The following is a 15,627-nucleotide window of genomic DNA, read 5'->3' as shown; positions in this document are numbered from 1 at the left end:
GCTGATGCCTGATCAAATCTATGTATGGCGAATGAAGTTCCGTCGGAGAATCGACTCATCGCTCTGATTATCATCCGTGCCTTCAGAGTACAGGAGCAGGCTGAAGGCCAACGCGAATTCGTATCGCGTCGCCGTCTCTCGCGAGACGGATCGCGTCCAGAGACAACGGATATGGAACGGGAAACTGTGATCGTCGCTCCCGATCTCGCCGTCGTTTGGATGATCGTTCGATCCATCTCCGGGCCTCCGACTGGCATCAGCTTCATCATGTCGTCATGAGCTTGATCAAAGAAAGTTGCGTCCTCTCACGTATCGTAAAATAGAATGGACACCCTATTGATCCGCTTCGGGCTCGGAATAAGGCTACGACTGGATTCATGGAGAAAATTGGTGGTCGCGCTTCCTCCCTCGATAATCTCTCTTCTCGATCGCCGGACGATGGTCTAGCTCGGCTCCATTGACGTCTTTGTCACGAATGTCGCTCCCGTATGAAGGACAGACCCCCATCGACTGATTACATGAACACTGAGGAGCCCTTAAAACGGAAGCCCAGGCAGTCGACCCGCCCACAAATCAAGCTCAAGCAGGTACATTAGTAGGTTCCCGCGTACGCCTTTCACCGCGCATCGCGAGGTTCTTGCCGGATGACCTCTAGCATGAGGATTAGCTCCGGGCCAGCTGTTTGAGTACATACATAGGTAGATTGTCTCAGGAGGCACATTCGAACGCATACTCTATCGCCACAGCGAAGGATCAAGCTATCCGCCGATGCTACATGTGTAGGGCAACCAGAGCGGTAGCTGCCCGAGAAAGGAGAGAGAATCTCAGAACGTTCTGCTTCCGGCGGAACCTCTAGAACTGTCGCAATACCGCTTCCGAAGCTGGGAAGAGGGCTCCGATAAAACGAGGTCGACGTTCAGAAATCGAGAGAACCTTGTCAGCGGTTCGATATTCAGCAATGTCTCATAGAAATCGTCACCTGTGCCGGAGATAGGATGCTCCCCGACGAACAACATTTCGGGAGAGCTCCCGCAGGATCGCTGGTATAATAGTCTGCGGTCTGCATTAGGGGGCTAATCATAGCTCTAGAAACATCGTCGAAATGATATGATCGCTATCTTGCTGATGAGAAAATCGGCGCCATGATCCATTGGTTCGCGAGAGTTCAATTCGGTACTTTGGCATTAGTGACACGGAGAAGAGGTGGAAGCCACTCGGCGAAAAGGCTGTTGTGGAGAGGAGACAACACAACACGGAGTACTCCGACATGGAATCATGCTCCCACTACATAGCCATAATCGTCCCTTCCCTCTCTCAGCTGTCGAGCAGCTGAGAGTCTCGCAGCTGCTCGACTGCTGAACCACCGAGAGAAGTCAATGTTGGCGTGTTTTTTGAACGGAACAATTGTCGACTCCATGGAATGGGTATCATCCAGAGTCGATAAATCCGACGACGGATTATCAGACAGAGAGACTTAATCCTGATAGATTCAAGTCGAAAGGTGGCTGGAGACAACTCGTAATGGAGCACGGAAATTGAAACACTCACACCGAGCATCTGACGTCGCCATGGGAACCCGAGCGGTAAGTCGGACCAGAGTAGTGGTCGGACTAGGAGCTTTCACCGCGCGGACACGGTGACTTGTTGTTGATCCGACCCGAGAATCGAAGCCGCGCCATCGAGGATAAACAGTGCCGATACTTGTTCGGCGAGCATCAGCACTGTTTGATGATGCCTCAGCATGAGGATAGGTATCAAGCATGATTTGGACTCGCTCGGAGAATCGAATTCTGTGTGAGAGCTCTCAGCATCCGATCTGATTTCTTGCGCGGGGAAACTTCCAAGTGACCATCCCGTGGAGCATCGCTGCCTAGGGTCGACATTTGGAGAGGAGTTCCCGTGACGACTCGTTCAGAAGTCGATTGAGGAAAATTGAGGATTGAACGCTCGTTTCGGAGTTTCGGCCCTGTCGAGGCCTTCTTCTGAGGCTCGTCGTTATTCAACTCTCTGGCGACTCTGAACTTTTGCTGTTCCTGAATTTTTCTTCCTCGGATGCTGCGAGCCAGACACTTCTCAACGGGTCAAACCCGTGCTCAAAGACAGGAATTCACTGTGACCAGGGCACCCTGGCTTCGTTGACACGAGCTGGAGTATCAGGAATGCTCTATCGCATGAAATTCTAATCTTCGACCTCGTCTTCCTCTACCCAGGAGAGCTCGTCGGTCAGTTACGAGGCTTTCCGGAGCAAGTCGGAAGCGCTAGAACGATTCCATCTCCGGCGGGTGAGTTCATTCCCGGTGTTCCACAGAGAGCATGAATTCCCCGTGCGGAATTCGGTTGGAAATCGTCCTCTCAATAGGGTAGTTCAGTGATACGGACTCAATCGTTTCCAGAGACGGCAGCGTTATTTGAACGTCTTCCTCCTCGCGACGACTTTGCTTTTGATAAATTTGATCGTGTTCTACGTAGTGGATCAAAGTGAGTACGAGAGCCTTTCCCTCAACACGACTCGATTGAGCTATTTTAATGAATAGAATTCAGAAATACGAATACGGAACTTCTCGAAACCACGAGGGGTGCTGGACACGCGACTCCCGGCAAAAGCGCCAGAGACCCTTCAGGGAAATTTCTTACCGCCCCGAACGATGATTGACGCTTCATCCGTGGACTCTCGACAGACGTCACTAGAGCTCTTCCGCGATGTCCGAGAATTCCTATACGATTCAATCAAACCAGTGAGGAGAGTATCCGTGATGCTCTCTCTGCCGCGAATATTTGTCTGAGAGCTCCCTCCTGAAATCAGTGGATCGCTCGCTGTGTTGATCTCGCAGCCCCCTGACATTGTGATCGAGTGACAATCAAAACAGAGATTGATCGGATCTGATTCACGGGGACTCTTGCGCCGATCAAATGACAAGCTGAGAATGCTTGAACTGAGCACCTCGTGGTTCGACATTTTCTTACGTGTATCAGCTGGAGCTCTGATCAGTGAGTGGAATGCGGTCGACTCGTCTTTCACCGAGACATCTTCGACCCCGCATCACGGGAATGGGCACCAGTTACAACGGAATGACCTCGATCGGGTCTGTTTTCTTCCAGCCCGAGCTTTGCCCTCTCATCCCGCACCAGCGCAAACCTTCTGCTACTTCGGATACGATGAAAACGATCACAGTCTTCAACCCGAAAACATTAACGGCACCTTATGCGACCATATAATTTTCGGGTTCGCGGCCATCGAGAACAACAAGCTCGTGCCCCGTGGTGAGTAGCATCCGGACAGATCGAAATCCACAAGCAACTACCAGATTTTCATGACTTCGGTTCACTCCTGGCTCGAATTGACAATTTGAATAAAACTTGATGCCCCATAGGCAAAGGGGACAACAGAGATGAGATATGGCGTCGGACCGTGAAACTCAAGGAGCGTTTCCCGCATCTATCCGTCATGATTTCGATCGGTGCTCCGGCCGCACAATTCAGCGCGACGACCTCCAACGAAACTTCTCTACGAACGTACGAATGCTGGAAGGAGAAAAAAGTTAATGATGTTCTCCCCTTCTGATCGAGACGGATACTGAATAGAATCACGAACTCTCCTCGTGGGACTCGTCGGGAACTGCAAGGGAAACTTGGCGGAGGATCCATTTGAAACACGGAGTTTCTTCCAATTTCAGTCTCGTCGAATCAGCGGTCCAAATAATCCAGAAATACGAATTCAACGGCTTAGATATCGATTGGGAATTCCCGGCGTGGGGCGGGATGCCAATCGCCGACCAAGAAAACTTCATAAGTTTGTTACGTGAACTGCGTAAGGCTTTCGACGATTCTACTATTTTCGGCAACCGGAACCATCTGCTTCTTACCACCGCGGTGGCTGCTCCGATCACGATCGTTCAGACCAGTTACAAAGTACCGGATATGGCGCTGTGAGTGCTGGTTCTCATGACTTGATCGTCGGTAGTAGTCCTCTGAGTCTCTTATCACATTAAGACGATATCAGCGGAAAATGAGCTCAAGCCTCCTCTGGGATCTCCCAAAATGATATCATCCTGGCGATTGGCGTATTTGTCAATGGTTTCCCCATGATCTAATCGCTTTCCTGATACCTCTTCATTTCCAGCTACTTGGACTATTGTCTGCTGATGGGATACGACTTCAATCGTTTCAACAAGCTTGTCCCTTTGGTGGAGTTCAATAGTCCTCTCCATAGACACACAGGGCAGGTTTCGTTCTTGGCGATGTTGAACATCGCGGAAGCGTCGGAACTATGGGTTCAGAAAGGTTTGTAAGGCTTCCCGTTCCTTTCCCTCCCCGTAGAAATTCGGGACACGGCGGAATCGAGTTCCCCAGCGTTCTGGGAATTTTATTGAAGGAATCGATTCAACAAGGGAAGAATCCTCTCAGAGAGCCTCCATTCACCTCGCTGGCGGGAAATTGAAAACGCCCCACCAGAGATATCAGACTTCTTATCATTTGTTCAAGGTATGCCCCGCGAGAAGCTGGTGGTTGGCATGCCATTCTACGGGGTTACTTTCAAATTAGCGGATCGGAATCGGGTCGAAGTCGGCTCCCCTGCCAAAGCCGTCGGCTTGTATGGAGGATCGCTCACATATGCCCGGGTAAGAATCCAGTTTATTAAATCATCATTCGAGAGAAGCTTCGAAAAAGATTCAGGATTATGCTTCAAATCGATCACCATAGGACTGCATCCGTCTCCTTGGATTCATTAAAAACCAGAGATACCTAATACAAATGAGAAAAAGATCATAAGTTTTCTATTAGGTTTCTGAGTCTCATTTTCTACATTTCAATCCTCGCCAGATGTGCGCTCTTTTGGAGGAAGGTGATTGGACGGTGGTTTTCCACAATGAATCCAGAGTGCCATATGCATACAGAGGAGATGATTGGATTACATTCGAGAACCCACAAAGTATACAGGAGAAAACGCAGTGGGTACTGGACCAAAAATATGCAGGTGAGTTCTCAACTTGGTCGAGCCGCACTGATCTCACACTCCTAGTCGTGCTGTCATGGATAAAGTCTTTGGCAAAGTTCTCTACTATGTACTTTAAAATTGTCGTTTTCCTAACTCCCTCCTCGGTCCACACTAAAATGACCGTATTGTCGTCCAAGTCGTCGATCCCGCGGAACCTTCAGCTATTTCAAGAGCTGTTGTCGTCTACGTATAAATTTCCTCCGCTGGCTGGTGCACTGCCGCCCAGATTCCATCTTCATCGAATGCAGTAGCAGAACTTCTCATAGACCGTATCGCTGAGACATCTCGAGTGTACGTCGTATCGGTCCAAACGCTCTGGCAGGCCAATGAGCGAAAAGTTCCCGCCGTTGTTTTCAAACACCGTCTCGAACCTGACTGCCGCGTAATTTGTTCCGACTGTGACCTTGAAAAACTTGAAAGTCGATTTCGCGCTCGGCAATCCCAAAGCAACGGCTCGTAGGGGTCTCGGTCCCTCGAAAGTCGAGCATTTCTTTCCTAGACCATTGTTTTCGAGCAAGTGGTTGACTACGTCGATTGTTCTGGCGGCCAACATCTCCAGAGGCAGCGTCGACGAAGAGAGCTCTACGTCTTCCTGGACGTAACAAGCGCAGTACTGCGGATCGATTCCTGCGTCCCCGCATGTCCTCACAGGCGATATCCGAGAGCTCAATAAGCTCTGTCCCAAGTCCGTTGATTCTACTCGGCGTCCTGAGGGACGAACGGCGAGGTCCAGGAGCGTCGCATGGATGTCGTAAGGTGTTGTGAGACGGTTGCGGTTTTGTTCAATGTTCTTTGTATCGCTCGGATTCGTCGTGCGGTAGCTCCTCGGCAGCAAAACGAACGCAAACGGCAACATGTCTTCGAGTGCGCCGAGCGGACTATCTCGATACGGATGGATGCGGTAACCGTGGTCGGCCAACAGAAAAACGACCGTATTCTCCACCAAGCCACTTTGCTCAAAGTCCTCGAAAAATTTCGACGTTATCGAATCCGCGGTCTTGGCCCCGGTGACGCTATCGTGTGTGGCTTCGCTCAACCAGATGTAACTGAAGGTCGGCGAGGAACTCACTCGTTGCACTTCGAGCCAATATTTCATGGTGCTCGTGGAAACGTGCTCATTTCCCATGCAGGCGCTGTACTTGCGGGTTCTCCTGAACTCATCGCGGATGATGGTCAGAGGACGGGGCCAGTAGTCGGTGGGAACGTCCCGGAGACCCCGGCGGCCGGGATAATTGAAGAGACCGTACCTCATCTGCTCCTCGGCGAAGAATGTCGTGTAGCCGCTAGCTGAGAAGTTGTCCCACACGAAGCTTCCGAAATCCTCGAAGTATTCGTTATGGATCACGTTCTCGTCGTGACGGAACCTCTTGCCGGTCAACATCGGTATCTGATTCGGAGCGGAGTTCGCTCCCACCTTGTTGAAACCGGATAGTTCGATCGCGTTCTTGCCGTAGATCTGTTGTATTTTCCGGTGGGTCGATTTCATGAGTCTATGGAACATGGCTTTCGAGACAGCGTCGACTCCGAGAACTAGAACGCTGAGTTTCTTCTTTGACGATTCTTTCACGCTCGTCTTTCTAGGATTCTGTGCGTCGACGGAGACGTAATTAGTCCTGGGCGGGATATCCTTCGCGATGAAAAGAGCTTGTCTATACGGCTTACGCCGCAAGGAACACTCGATCCAGACGTAGGGCTCATCGAAGCAGAGATCGAGCTCGAGAATCTTTGGCTTCGAAGACGAATATTCATTTATCCAGGGATCTCTATCGAATCGGTTGTCTACCACCCTGTATGTGCAATGAATCCGATCGGGTAGCAGCGAGTAGTCTTCGAGGAGGATGTCATCGTGCAGCACTAAGCAACTCTGGTTGCCGCGGGATCTCGTCGAGAAAATATACCTCGGTTGCGGCGAGCAACTCGTAACATCACCGACGAACCAGTCCGCTGCAATCACTTGATCGGCTGGGTCGATGTACGGTATACGGCATCCGGGTAGGTCGATTTCAAACTGGCCTTTCCATTTCTCCATTCGTTCGAACATGCGACGGCTCCGCGCGTCATGTGCACGGGACTCGGAGATCACGTCAGCTGTGACGAACAGAATCACGAAGATCGCGGTCAACATGACGGAGTTCCACAGCCAGATCGAGAGGTTTCTACGGCAAGCCGTCAGACACGACCGGTGACATCTCATGGCGATCTAGAATCAGAAAACATTTTGAGCGCTCAGATCATACGGTGCGCGACCGTCGCAGCATTGGCTCTGCGTGAGCTTCCCACCACTCGTTCGACTGATGGCCTGGAAGACAATTTTGCTGACGGTACGAATTTCAGCGAGCGATGTTCGAACTCAATTAACCCGCGGTGAACTAGCCTGCAGGCTGACTTCAACGGATCATCTAACCACGTATCGCTCCCGAAACGGATCGACTCTCGACTCGCTCCCGATTTAGAATTTCATCAAAAGGCCTCTGACTTCGATATCTAATTCTGGAGTCTGGCCGTCAACGTCATGACCGAGGAGCACTGTTGTGATGGTTTTTTTCTTGATAGGCTTGGCAATCCATCCCCGTAGAGACTGGCGATCGCGGCTCACTCCGCGAGAAACACTCTACAGAGATGCCCGCATGGAATTCTTACGCACGACGCACTTCTGTGGCTTCGTTGTCACCGACTCATTAGAAGCTATCGCCTGCGGTAATTTTTCGCGAGAGCACCGACAGTTAGGGGAGGGAATCCTCTCGCTTAGAGTGCGGGTTCGCCGGTTGCATCATTTTCCAATTATCAATGAACCACAATGGGATCGAATGACTGCTCACCGTTTTGAGTTTGGGCTCTCTTCTCCGCGTTTTCTTCCGTATCTTCAGATGGATTCTTATGAGTTTCTGATTCGCAATCATGTCGGCTCCCATGGGGTGTCCTGCTTATCTTCGGAGAGCTGATAGTTTGATTGTGGAAGTGGGTCGAAGGAATTCTGTTCGGTCGTATTTTTCCGACAGCGACTCCGTGGCTTCGATTCGTCGTGTCGCGGAAGTGCAACATGGAACAGGGAGGCAAACAGAAGAGATGCCGTCAGTCATCGATGCATTGACGAGAAATCATCATCGATCAATCATTGCATCTAAAGCGAGTCAGTTCCCAAACGTGTCTCGCGCTTTGTCCCATTCGACCGAAGCATAGCGAAATCAAGGGTTGATGGCTCCAAAAATCGCGAACTGGAAGCAGGTCATGACTATTCAGGAACTGTTTCAGACCGTACACGCGCGTCGCTTGCGATGGTGTATCACGGCAGCTGATCAGAGAACTCATTGCAGCGTGAGCGAGTACGCTTCCAGGGACTTCTCTCCACTTGGGGGAACGAATCGAGCCCACACGTGGATTTTCAATCGACTCACCGTGCAATCTGGCTGGATTCGATGCCGCGCGTGGGAATCACCGGACACAACAACAAACAAACTCACGTCTCCTTTCACCGTGGAGGTGACGGCTGTCTTTTGGTCCGAGCCACATATGTTCAGTCCGTGCGCATCGGATCGGTTTCAATAGTTCCTTGTTTTTTTATTTCGCGTATGGGTACGAGAAGCTTGCAGCCCTCTAGCCGAATCGACGGAAGACGCCGACGAGACGTTCCGTATGCGTCGAACGCGGAGTGACCTTATCTAGAGTCTCCCTTTGATGTTGATACAGCATGGTCGGAGAGGGCTACTATTCGCGTGGACGTAGACTGACAGACATGGAGACAGAGCTCATTCGTGGGTTTGTGATTCGCGCCACGCCGTCTGGAATCAGCCTCCCAGATCGTGTCGACGGAACCACTCCGAAACGTTTCGCCAAACGCCAATCTCATGACCGCTGGGAGATCCGGAGACGACAGAACAGTGTTCCATGACTCAAGCCGTTCCGAGAATGCCTTTCTTTCTCTTGGGAAATCAATGGGTTTGACCGATTCGGAACTTCTCGACCGGCTCAGTATATAAATATCGGCCACGATACATATACGTGTGGAACTCGGCAATGTCTCCGATTGTTCAGACATGCTTCCATCATCTTCGAATGACGGCTCCGCCCGTCGCCCGTGATGAACCCTGTCCGATGCTTGGGAGCCTCCACGAGTTGCGATATGATATGCTCCGGCCGTGCGACCCAACTTCAGCGGGATTCACTTCCAGCGCCAGGTCTCGACCCAAGGCTACCTATAGGGGCATCGTGTCCAATCGCCGAGGAAATGAGATGCTCACACCGCGATTTTCCAGCGACTCGGAGCCGAATTCTCGCCAGGGTCCGGTGCAGCGCTCCAGCCGAAGGAGGATGGTTTATCTCCACAAGTTTGGAAAAAAAATGAAGCTCTCGATGGCGTGCTGAAAATCGCGAGCATTCTCCCATCGGAGAGCGTGTGACCCGTTTGTACATAGTGTCATAATGGTCCCTAATTGGTGAATTATCTTCTCTTCCAGGCATAATGACATTCGATCTCAACTACGATGATGTCAATAGGACGTGTAAAACTTCGAAGGAGAATTTCCCCTTGCAAACGATAGTTTTCCAAGCGGTAAAATCCCTGAAGCCCGTTCGTTGATAAGACGCCGCGATGGCCTGCCGCTGCTTCATCTCTGGCCAACACCTTCGTCGGGTTTTCGGGAAGACTGGCGACGGCGATGCTACGAACCAAAGATTTTAATTTTTGAATGTCAGTCGAGTTACTTAATAAAGTTCGTTTTGAAAGTTCGATCTCTATCCGTCCAGTTAGCGCGAATGGCATGTCGTCATAAGTCACTGATCAAGCGAACTACATGGTCCTATTCGGAAGAGAGGCGTTTTCGAAATCGCCCGAATCGTAGAGCTTGTGGAATGATATACAGCGATTTTCGACAAGCTCATGCTCCGATCGGGAGCATATTTAGCCATCTCATGCCATAGGGAGCGCTTTCCGGCGGGAGCGGCATCGACAGTAGAAGCTTTCGAAATTCCATTATTATTCGGAGCACATTCTGCGGTTCGATTTTCTGTCCTGCTCGGTTCGACGACCAGAATTCTCTGATCGTCGGGTATTTCAAGCCGCGGAAGGAACTTGCGAAGAAGTGGATCCCGAGAGACGATTGTGAAGACTCAAGACGAATCACGGCGAGGCGGCGCGATCCTGGTTCGAAGCGTATCGAAAGAAAAACCTTCCAAGGCTCCTGTTCATTCCGCGTTTATTTGTGATTTCGTTACTGCGTCAATGTACACATAGGGGAAGTATATACAGCTTGCATTTTGTTGGAAAATAACGGGATCACAGCAGTCTCACGGGGCGTTCAAAAGTTCGCGTATCTAAATAAGTTGATTCGGTGAGTTCAACCGGCGAGGCCGTGCTATCTTAATCTTAGGAATGAGACTGTCCGTTTCTGAAATGAAGCTATCGACAAATCCGGTAAAATGAACGGAAAGCCAATCCGAATCAGGTGGCCAGCTGCTAAGATCCAGGAACCGATGGGTGAAATAAAATGTTCCGAATCGAAGCGCATCGTTGGCGAAGGGAATTCGAATCGCACGGCTCGCCCTCCTCGATTACGCTGGGAGTTGGGATCTGGATGACCATGATAGTCTGCACGAAGTCTTTCGAACCACCAGACTCGATATTGCACATATTCGTCGAATTTTTCTTACAAAACTAAGAACAGGGATGTTCCTTCTCGCAGACACGGAGAAATTCTCTCCATTCAATAAACATCGCTCCGCATGGAGGACGATGGCGCGTACGAGAAGCCTTTAAAAGCGTTGTTCTCCATTCCTACGCTCGTCGAGCCAACGGATCGGTAGACAGATTGCGGTACTGGCTCCCTGGTGAACTCGGGATCGATGTTGTTGAGATCGATTTTCCCATTCTGCAATATTGGGAGAAGGAGGATTAGAGGAGTCGATCCACCATAAACCGAGCCGGCTCGGAAGGGGCAGGGAGAGATCTTGAGAGAATCGTTTAGGATGTCTGCTCCACCGGAAGTACTCACCACGGTCGGTACGAACGGCGGTTTGACCCTACGTTTCTCCAGTTCATTCCAATTGATGTCGTGGAAGAAAGGATGACCCTTTATCTCAGCTCCATCACCGTTGGCACCCAATCTTTTCGCCTTATCTTTCTGTAGAAGTCCCGTCAGAATGTTTCGCGCGGACGAAGACATGTTCGTTTGTGGGAACGTTAAGGGCTGATGCAAAATGTTGTCATACAGCTGTTTGCTGTTGTGACTGTAGAAGGCCGGCTGGAACGGTTACGTTAGGTCAGACATTTGGACCGGGTGCGATCGGTATCAAGAATTTATCTTTACGATTCGATCATGGAATGCTCTGGAGATCGTCGAATCGCTCGGCGATACTCACCAACCCTGACAGCATTTCGAACAGCACGGATCCCAAGCACCACCAATCGACGGTTTTGTCATAGTCCTCTTTGCGGATGACCTCAGGGGCGAGGTACTCAGGGGTGCCGCAGAACGTCGATGTCGTATCGCTTCCCTTGATACCGTCCTTACAGAGACCGAAGTCCGTCAGAACGATGTGACCCGTGTTGTCCAGGAGAATATTCTCGGGCTTGAGATCCCTGGAAAAACATTCATTGGGATTTCCTCTAACAAAAATATTCGCCAGCGGGGCATCGCTGCCATCTCGGGGAGATTTCCGACGCTTCGAATGAAGATCCTTACCTGTAAATTATGCCCTGAGAGTGGAGATAATCGAGGGCACAGGTGATTTCCGCGGCGTAGAATTTGGATCGCTTCTCTGAGAAACGCTTGTTCTGTTGTAGATGGAAGAATAGTTCCCCGCCATTGACAAAGTCCAGCACGAAGTAAAGCTTGTTCGACGTTTGGAATGAGTAGTGGAGTCCGACGAGGAAAGGATGATGAAGAACCTTGATTAAAATGTCGCGCTCCTGCATGATGTGGCGGCTCTCGTTCCTTTTCATGATGTGTTTTTTATTGAGAACTTTGACTGCATAGTGGCGGCCGGTCTCGAGATGTTTCGCCAGTATCACTTTTCCATAGGAGCCGTGACCGATTATTTTCATGAAGTCAAAGTCCTTTGGCTTGACGTGGTGCTTCTCGGTCTTGCCTAAGTAGTCGACTTCTTTCTGTCCGTCCTCTTCCGATGACGTGAACGAGTTTGTGGCTTTCCGAGAGCTCTCGATGCCCTCCATGAGTTTTTCCTCGGCAAGTTCGGTCTGGAGGAAAACGGCAACGTGCCTGTCGTTCCTCAAGAGCTCCGACTCGAGGAGCACGTTGAGGAATAGCTGGAGTCCTAAAAAGAATCCCAGGCTTCTCGTGAGTCCAGGGGGGTCGAAACTTATCGCAATAGGAGCAAATAATCACAAACACTGGAGGAGGCTCATCGTCGAGCCCTCATCGACCTTCGATTCGAACGGATCGCTCAAGAATCAGTGTTAGAGATCGCGGAAGCAAGAACGTACCCTTTGATCTTTTGGACACGAACTCTTCCGATCGGTTGTTGAAGAGTGTTTTCGACGGTAGTTTCGGGACAACTTCTTTCGGGAAGTATTTCTTCAGGCTGTCACTGAGCACCATGAAGTCCTGGAATCTGCGATGGACGTACCAGGTCTGCCCGTGGTATTCGACTGCGATACGGTACATCTTCGGGAAGAGAAAAATACCAATCTGAGTTTTCTCGATGTTGTGCAGGAGAGTTCCAAGCGCTACATCTATCGATACCGTGTCGAGCACCACATGGCCAGTTTCTGATATAGATCTCTAGGATTCCCTAGAGATTTTTATCGAATAGATGCCAGGACCGTAATCGGTCGGTGGTACACGTACGAGTGGTGCACTCTACTGGGAGGCTTGAGCTTTCGATCAGTTCGCTCCGTAGCGACAGACCGAAGAAACCAGAAATAACCGGCGCAACCAAGTGGAGCGGATCGCTCTCTTCTACAACGCCGAGCGATCGAATTTCTCGGTGGTCTACCACGAGGTCAAAGTTGACCACGGCAGTGTCAGCTTAAGCGAAATCAACGTCATGCCAAAGGTTACGAGGCTCTGCAGCGATCTCGAACAGGATAAGAACTGAACGGTAATAGATGACCTTTTCAAGATAAGGGTCGAAGATCTACATCTCTCCGATATCTGCTCACTTCGGGGCTTCCAGAGGGAACAAAGAATGATCGATTCGATTCGGGAGGCCGTTCTCTCGAGTGTTTCCGCCTCTGAACGGAACATTTTCCAGCGGCTCTTGAGAATTCATGACTATCGAGCCCCGCATGAGGAGGAAAAAGAGGGCTCTTACGATGATTCTGTTCTCCACGAGGTACGGTGCTTCGATCGTGCATCTTAGGCGTTGGACTTCCTGCGGACTTTTGTACATGACACCGTCTTCGATTATGTCACCTCTTAGAGGAACCATTCCCGTGGTCAATGCTTGATTCAAACCTAGAGAAACAGATGGAAGTGGTTAGAGACTACAGGGCCTATGAAGTTCTTTCGAAACTTGCATTTCCTTCTCGGAATCATTTTAGGCCTCAAAACTCGTCCGATAGCTTTAGGGTGGCATCCCTCGCGACGTAAAGTCGACCGAGGCCTCCACGAGAGGCTCGGCAACCGAAATGTTGCCCGCCTACACGGTCTGAGATCTCGGTGGTGAAATTTCGAGGGAACACAAAGGAGAGGCAGTTCTCTGTCCCGAGGATAAGCTGCGGACGGCGCTCAATCCGAGATGATAGAATTACCCCATTGTGAGAGCTGAGCATAACTCCGATAGTGCAAGTTCATGGGCATCGCCATACGTTCCCGCCGTTGTTTGTATTCGACAGGGTTGTCACCGGCTACACCTGTTGTATCAAAACAACGATTCCGCGATGCCACATTTCCGATCCGCATATGCACTCAGTTTCGTGTACCGAACGTGGCGCACGAGGGAACGAGGAGTGAGACGGAGAGAAAAAATCATTGCTCAGAAATCTTCCGTACATGGACCTCAAGATGATACCTAATTCATCGACGAATTGGCCAGCGTTCCGAGAGCATTGTTGGCACCCGATGCCGAGACCGAATCGTGATGTATTCATGAACAGGAACTCTCGGCCAGGATTTGTCCGACGCCTCGCTACCTGCGCGCATAAGAAGCTGTTAAGCGCAGGACGTTCCGGATTATTCATCGAGTTTACAGCCAAGATTAGGGTCCTTTCAATGTCATCGGACGATAAGAATGTCCAGTCAGAGGAGTGGAATGAATTATTATCGATACATGGAATGAGCCCCTGGGAACGGGGATTCCCCATACTCGTTTGCTTGGGATAAATCCTGCCCTCATGGCTTTCGCTAACCGTATTCGAAATCGGATTGGCCCACAATGCGACAGGCTGAGATAACTTATGGAACGGTATGGGGAAGCACGTCAAGTCGAATCATGGGACCTTCACTGCTCTTGCTTTCGGGCCTTACGCGAAAGACAGGATACAACAGATCCTGGTTGTATCAAAATATTGGGTTTCTGTTAGGCTTCATTAGATTCATGTCTTATCTCGAAAACAAACTAAAGCGATACTTTAGACCCAGCGAGGAAAAAACGCTCGAGGAAAGGCGCGTCACGCGCACTCTCTCGTATCTTCCGATTCGAACGCAAGTGCAGCAGCCAACCAGAGATCCCAACGATTTGATTACACAGGGTCCAAATACCGGCGGGCACCTCAAATCTACGTCGCTCCGCGAGGAGACCTCTCGCTTCGCTAAAAAAACATCTTTCGACTCGTCTCCTCAGGGGACGAAGTCTCTTGGCATCGAACCATTGTGCGAGTTCTGGACGGACAAGTGATCTCATTTCTCATAGAGCTCACCGTTCGTCGAATTGAAATGACGTACAGTCCTCAATCGTTGTGAAGAAGTTTCTCTGTAAGGGATCCCGTCGCGGAGTTTCACAAATCGTCAAGGTGTAAAGATGTTCACTTGCTCCGAGCATCATGATGAATAAGAAGTTCGCGGTTCGATCCGACTGATCGATTTGAGTCTTAAAGGTTTTGAAATTGTTCTTCGGTCGACCGGTCGGTGGCAGTCGAGAGTCAATGCACCGAATAGGAAAAGAATCTCTCAGGTGGATGCGTTGTTGTAAACACTCGAGGAGCATCCTACTTTTACGAGTGGAGGATTCGCGAAATCCGAGAGGGATATCCCATGCACCCGAGCGGACCATCTGGAGAATAACTCGTCACTTGACCAATCGCTCCACCGAATTTCGGATTCGCGCTTCGTGAGCATCAGCCCCCGGGTACCGCTCGACGGCATCCATTATAATCCCGAGCGAACTCGTCAGAATCGTCATCAGACTTTTTTGTAACAGATCTCCGAGCACCGCTCTGCCCGTCTCCGTATCGGCGGGATCCGGCCGGACTTCTCCCGTATATGTTTTTCCATGTCAAGGACGAGCTGTATTTGCCTTGAAACATATTTTCTCCGCCTCCGACATCTACACTGTGCTTCATCGCATCATGCAGGTCCCCGTTCTACGGAGGTCGTCCTCTCTGTCTCAGAGCTTGGAGCCGTGCCGCTTTTTTTTTTGCTCGCCACCAGCGATACCGCGTTGCGCTTTGCAAAAGCCCAGATTACCGGGACGGCTTCTTTTTGCCCGAGAGAGGCCAATGAAGCTCATGTCATCAG

General features: G+C 50.5%; 2 protein-coding genes across 2 annotated transcripts; one reads left to right on the top strand and one right to left on the bottom strand.

Annotated features, from left to right (window-relative positions):
• The first annotated feature begins 321 nt into the window (after positions 1-321).
• LOC100907302 (chitinase-like protein 4) lies at positions 322-9,721 on the top strand. Its single transcript, XM_003739182.2, has 11 exons — positions 322-587; positions 1,502-1,583; positions 2,211-2,282; positions 2,394-2,478; positions 3,100-3,261; positions 3,372-3,513; positions 3,675-3,926; positions 4,121-4,281; positions 4,483-4,619; positions 4,822-4,975; positions 9,451-9,721. Exons 2-11 carry the CDS (start codon positions 1,569-1,571, stop codon positions 9,570-9,572), a joined length of 1,302 nt encoding a protein of 433 aa, XP_003739230.1. The 5' UTR covers positions 322-587; positions 1,502-1,568; the 3' UTR covers positions 9,573-9,721.
• A 450-nt stretch (positions 9,722-10,171) lies between these two features.
• Positions 10,172-14,935, bottom strand: LOC100907159 (serine/threonine-protein kinase Sgk2). The gene is made up of 7 exons (XM_029113228.1): positions 14,836-14,935; positions 13,265-13,407; positions 12,435-12,615; positions 11,674-12,265; positions 11,351-11,570; positions 10,984-11,232; positions 10,172-10,860 (listed from the first exon to the last, which is right to left on the bottom strand). The coding sequence occupies exons 1-7, from the start codon at positions 14,933-14,935 to the stop codon at positions 10,696-10,698; spliced, it is 1,650 nt and encodes a 549-aa protein (XP_028969061.1). The 3' UTR covers positions 10,172-10,695.
• Between the last annotated feature and the right edge of the window lie 692 nt (positions 14,936-15,627).

The sequence above is a fragment of the Galendromus occidentalis genome, unplaced genomic scaffold (genome assembly GCF_000255335.2).
Source record: "Galendromus occidentalis unplaced genomic scaffold, Mocc_1.1 scf7180000076437, whole genome shotgun sequence".
NCBI lineage: Eukaryota > Metazoa > Arthropoda > Arachnida > Mesostigmata > Phytoseiidae > Galendromus > Galendromus occidentalis.
Note: the sequence above shows the minus strand (reverse complement) of the source record. Positions and strands in the feature narration are given on the sequence as shown.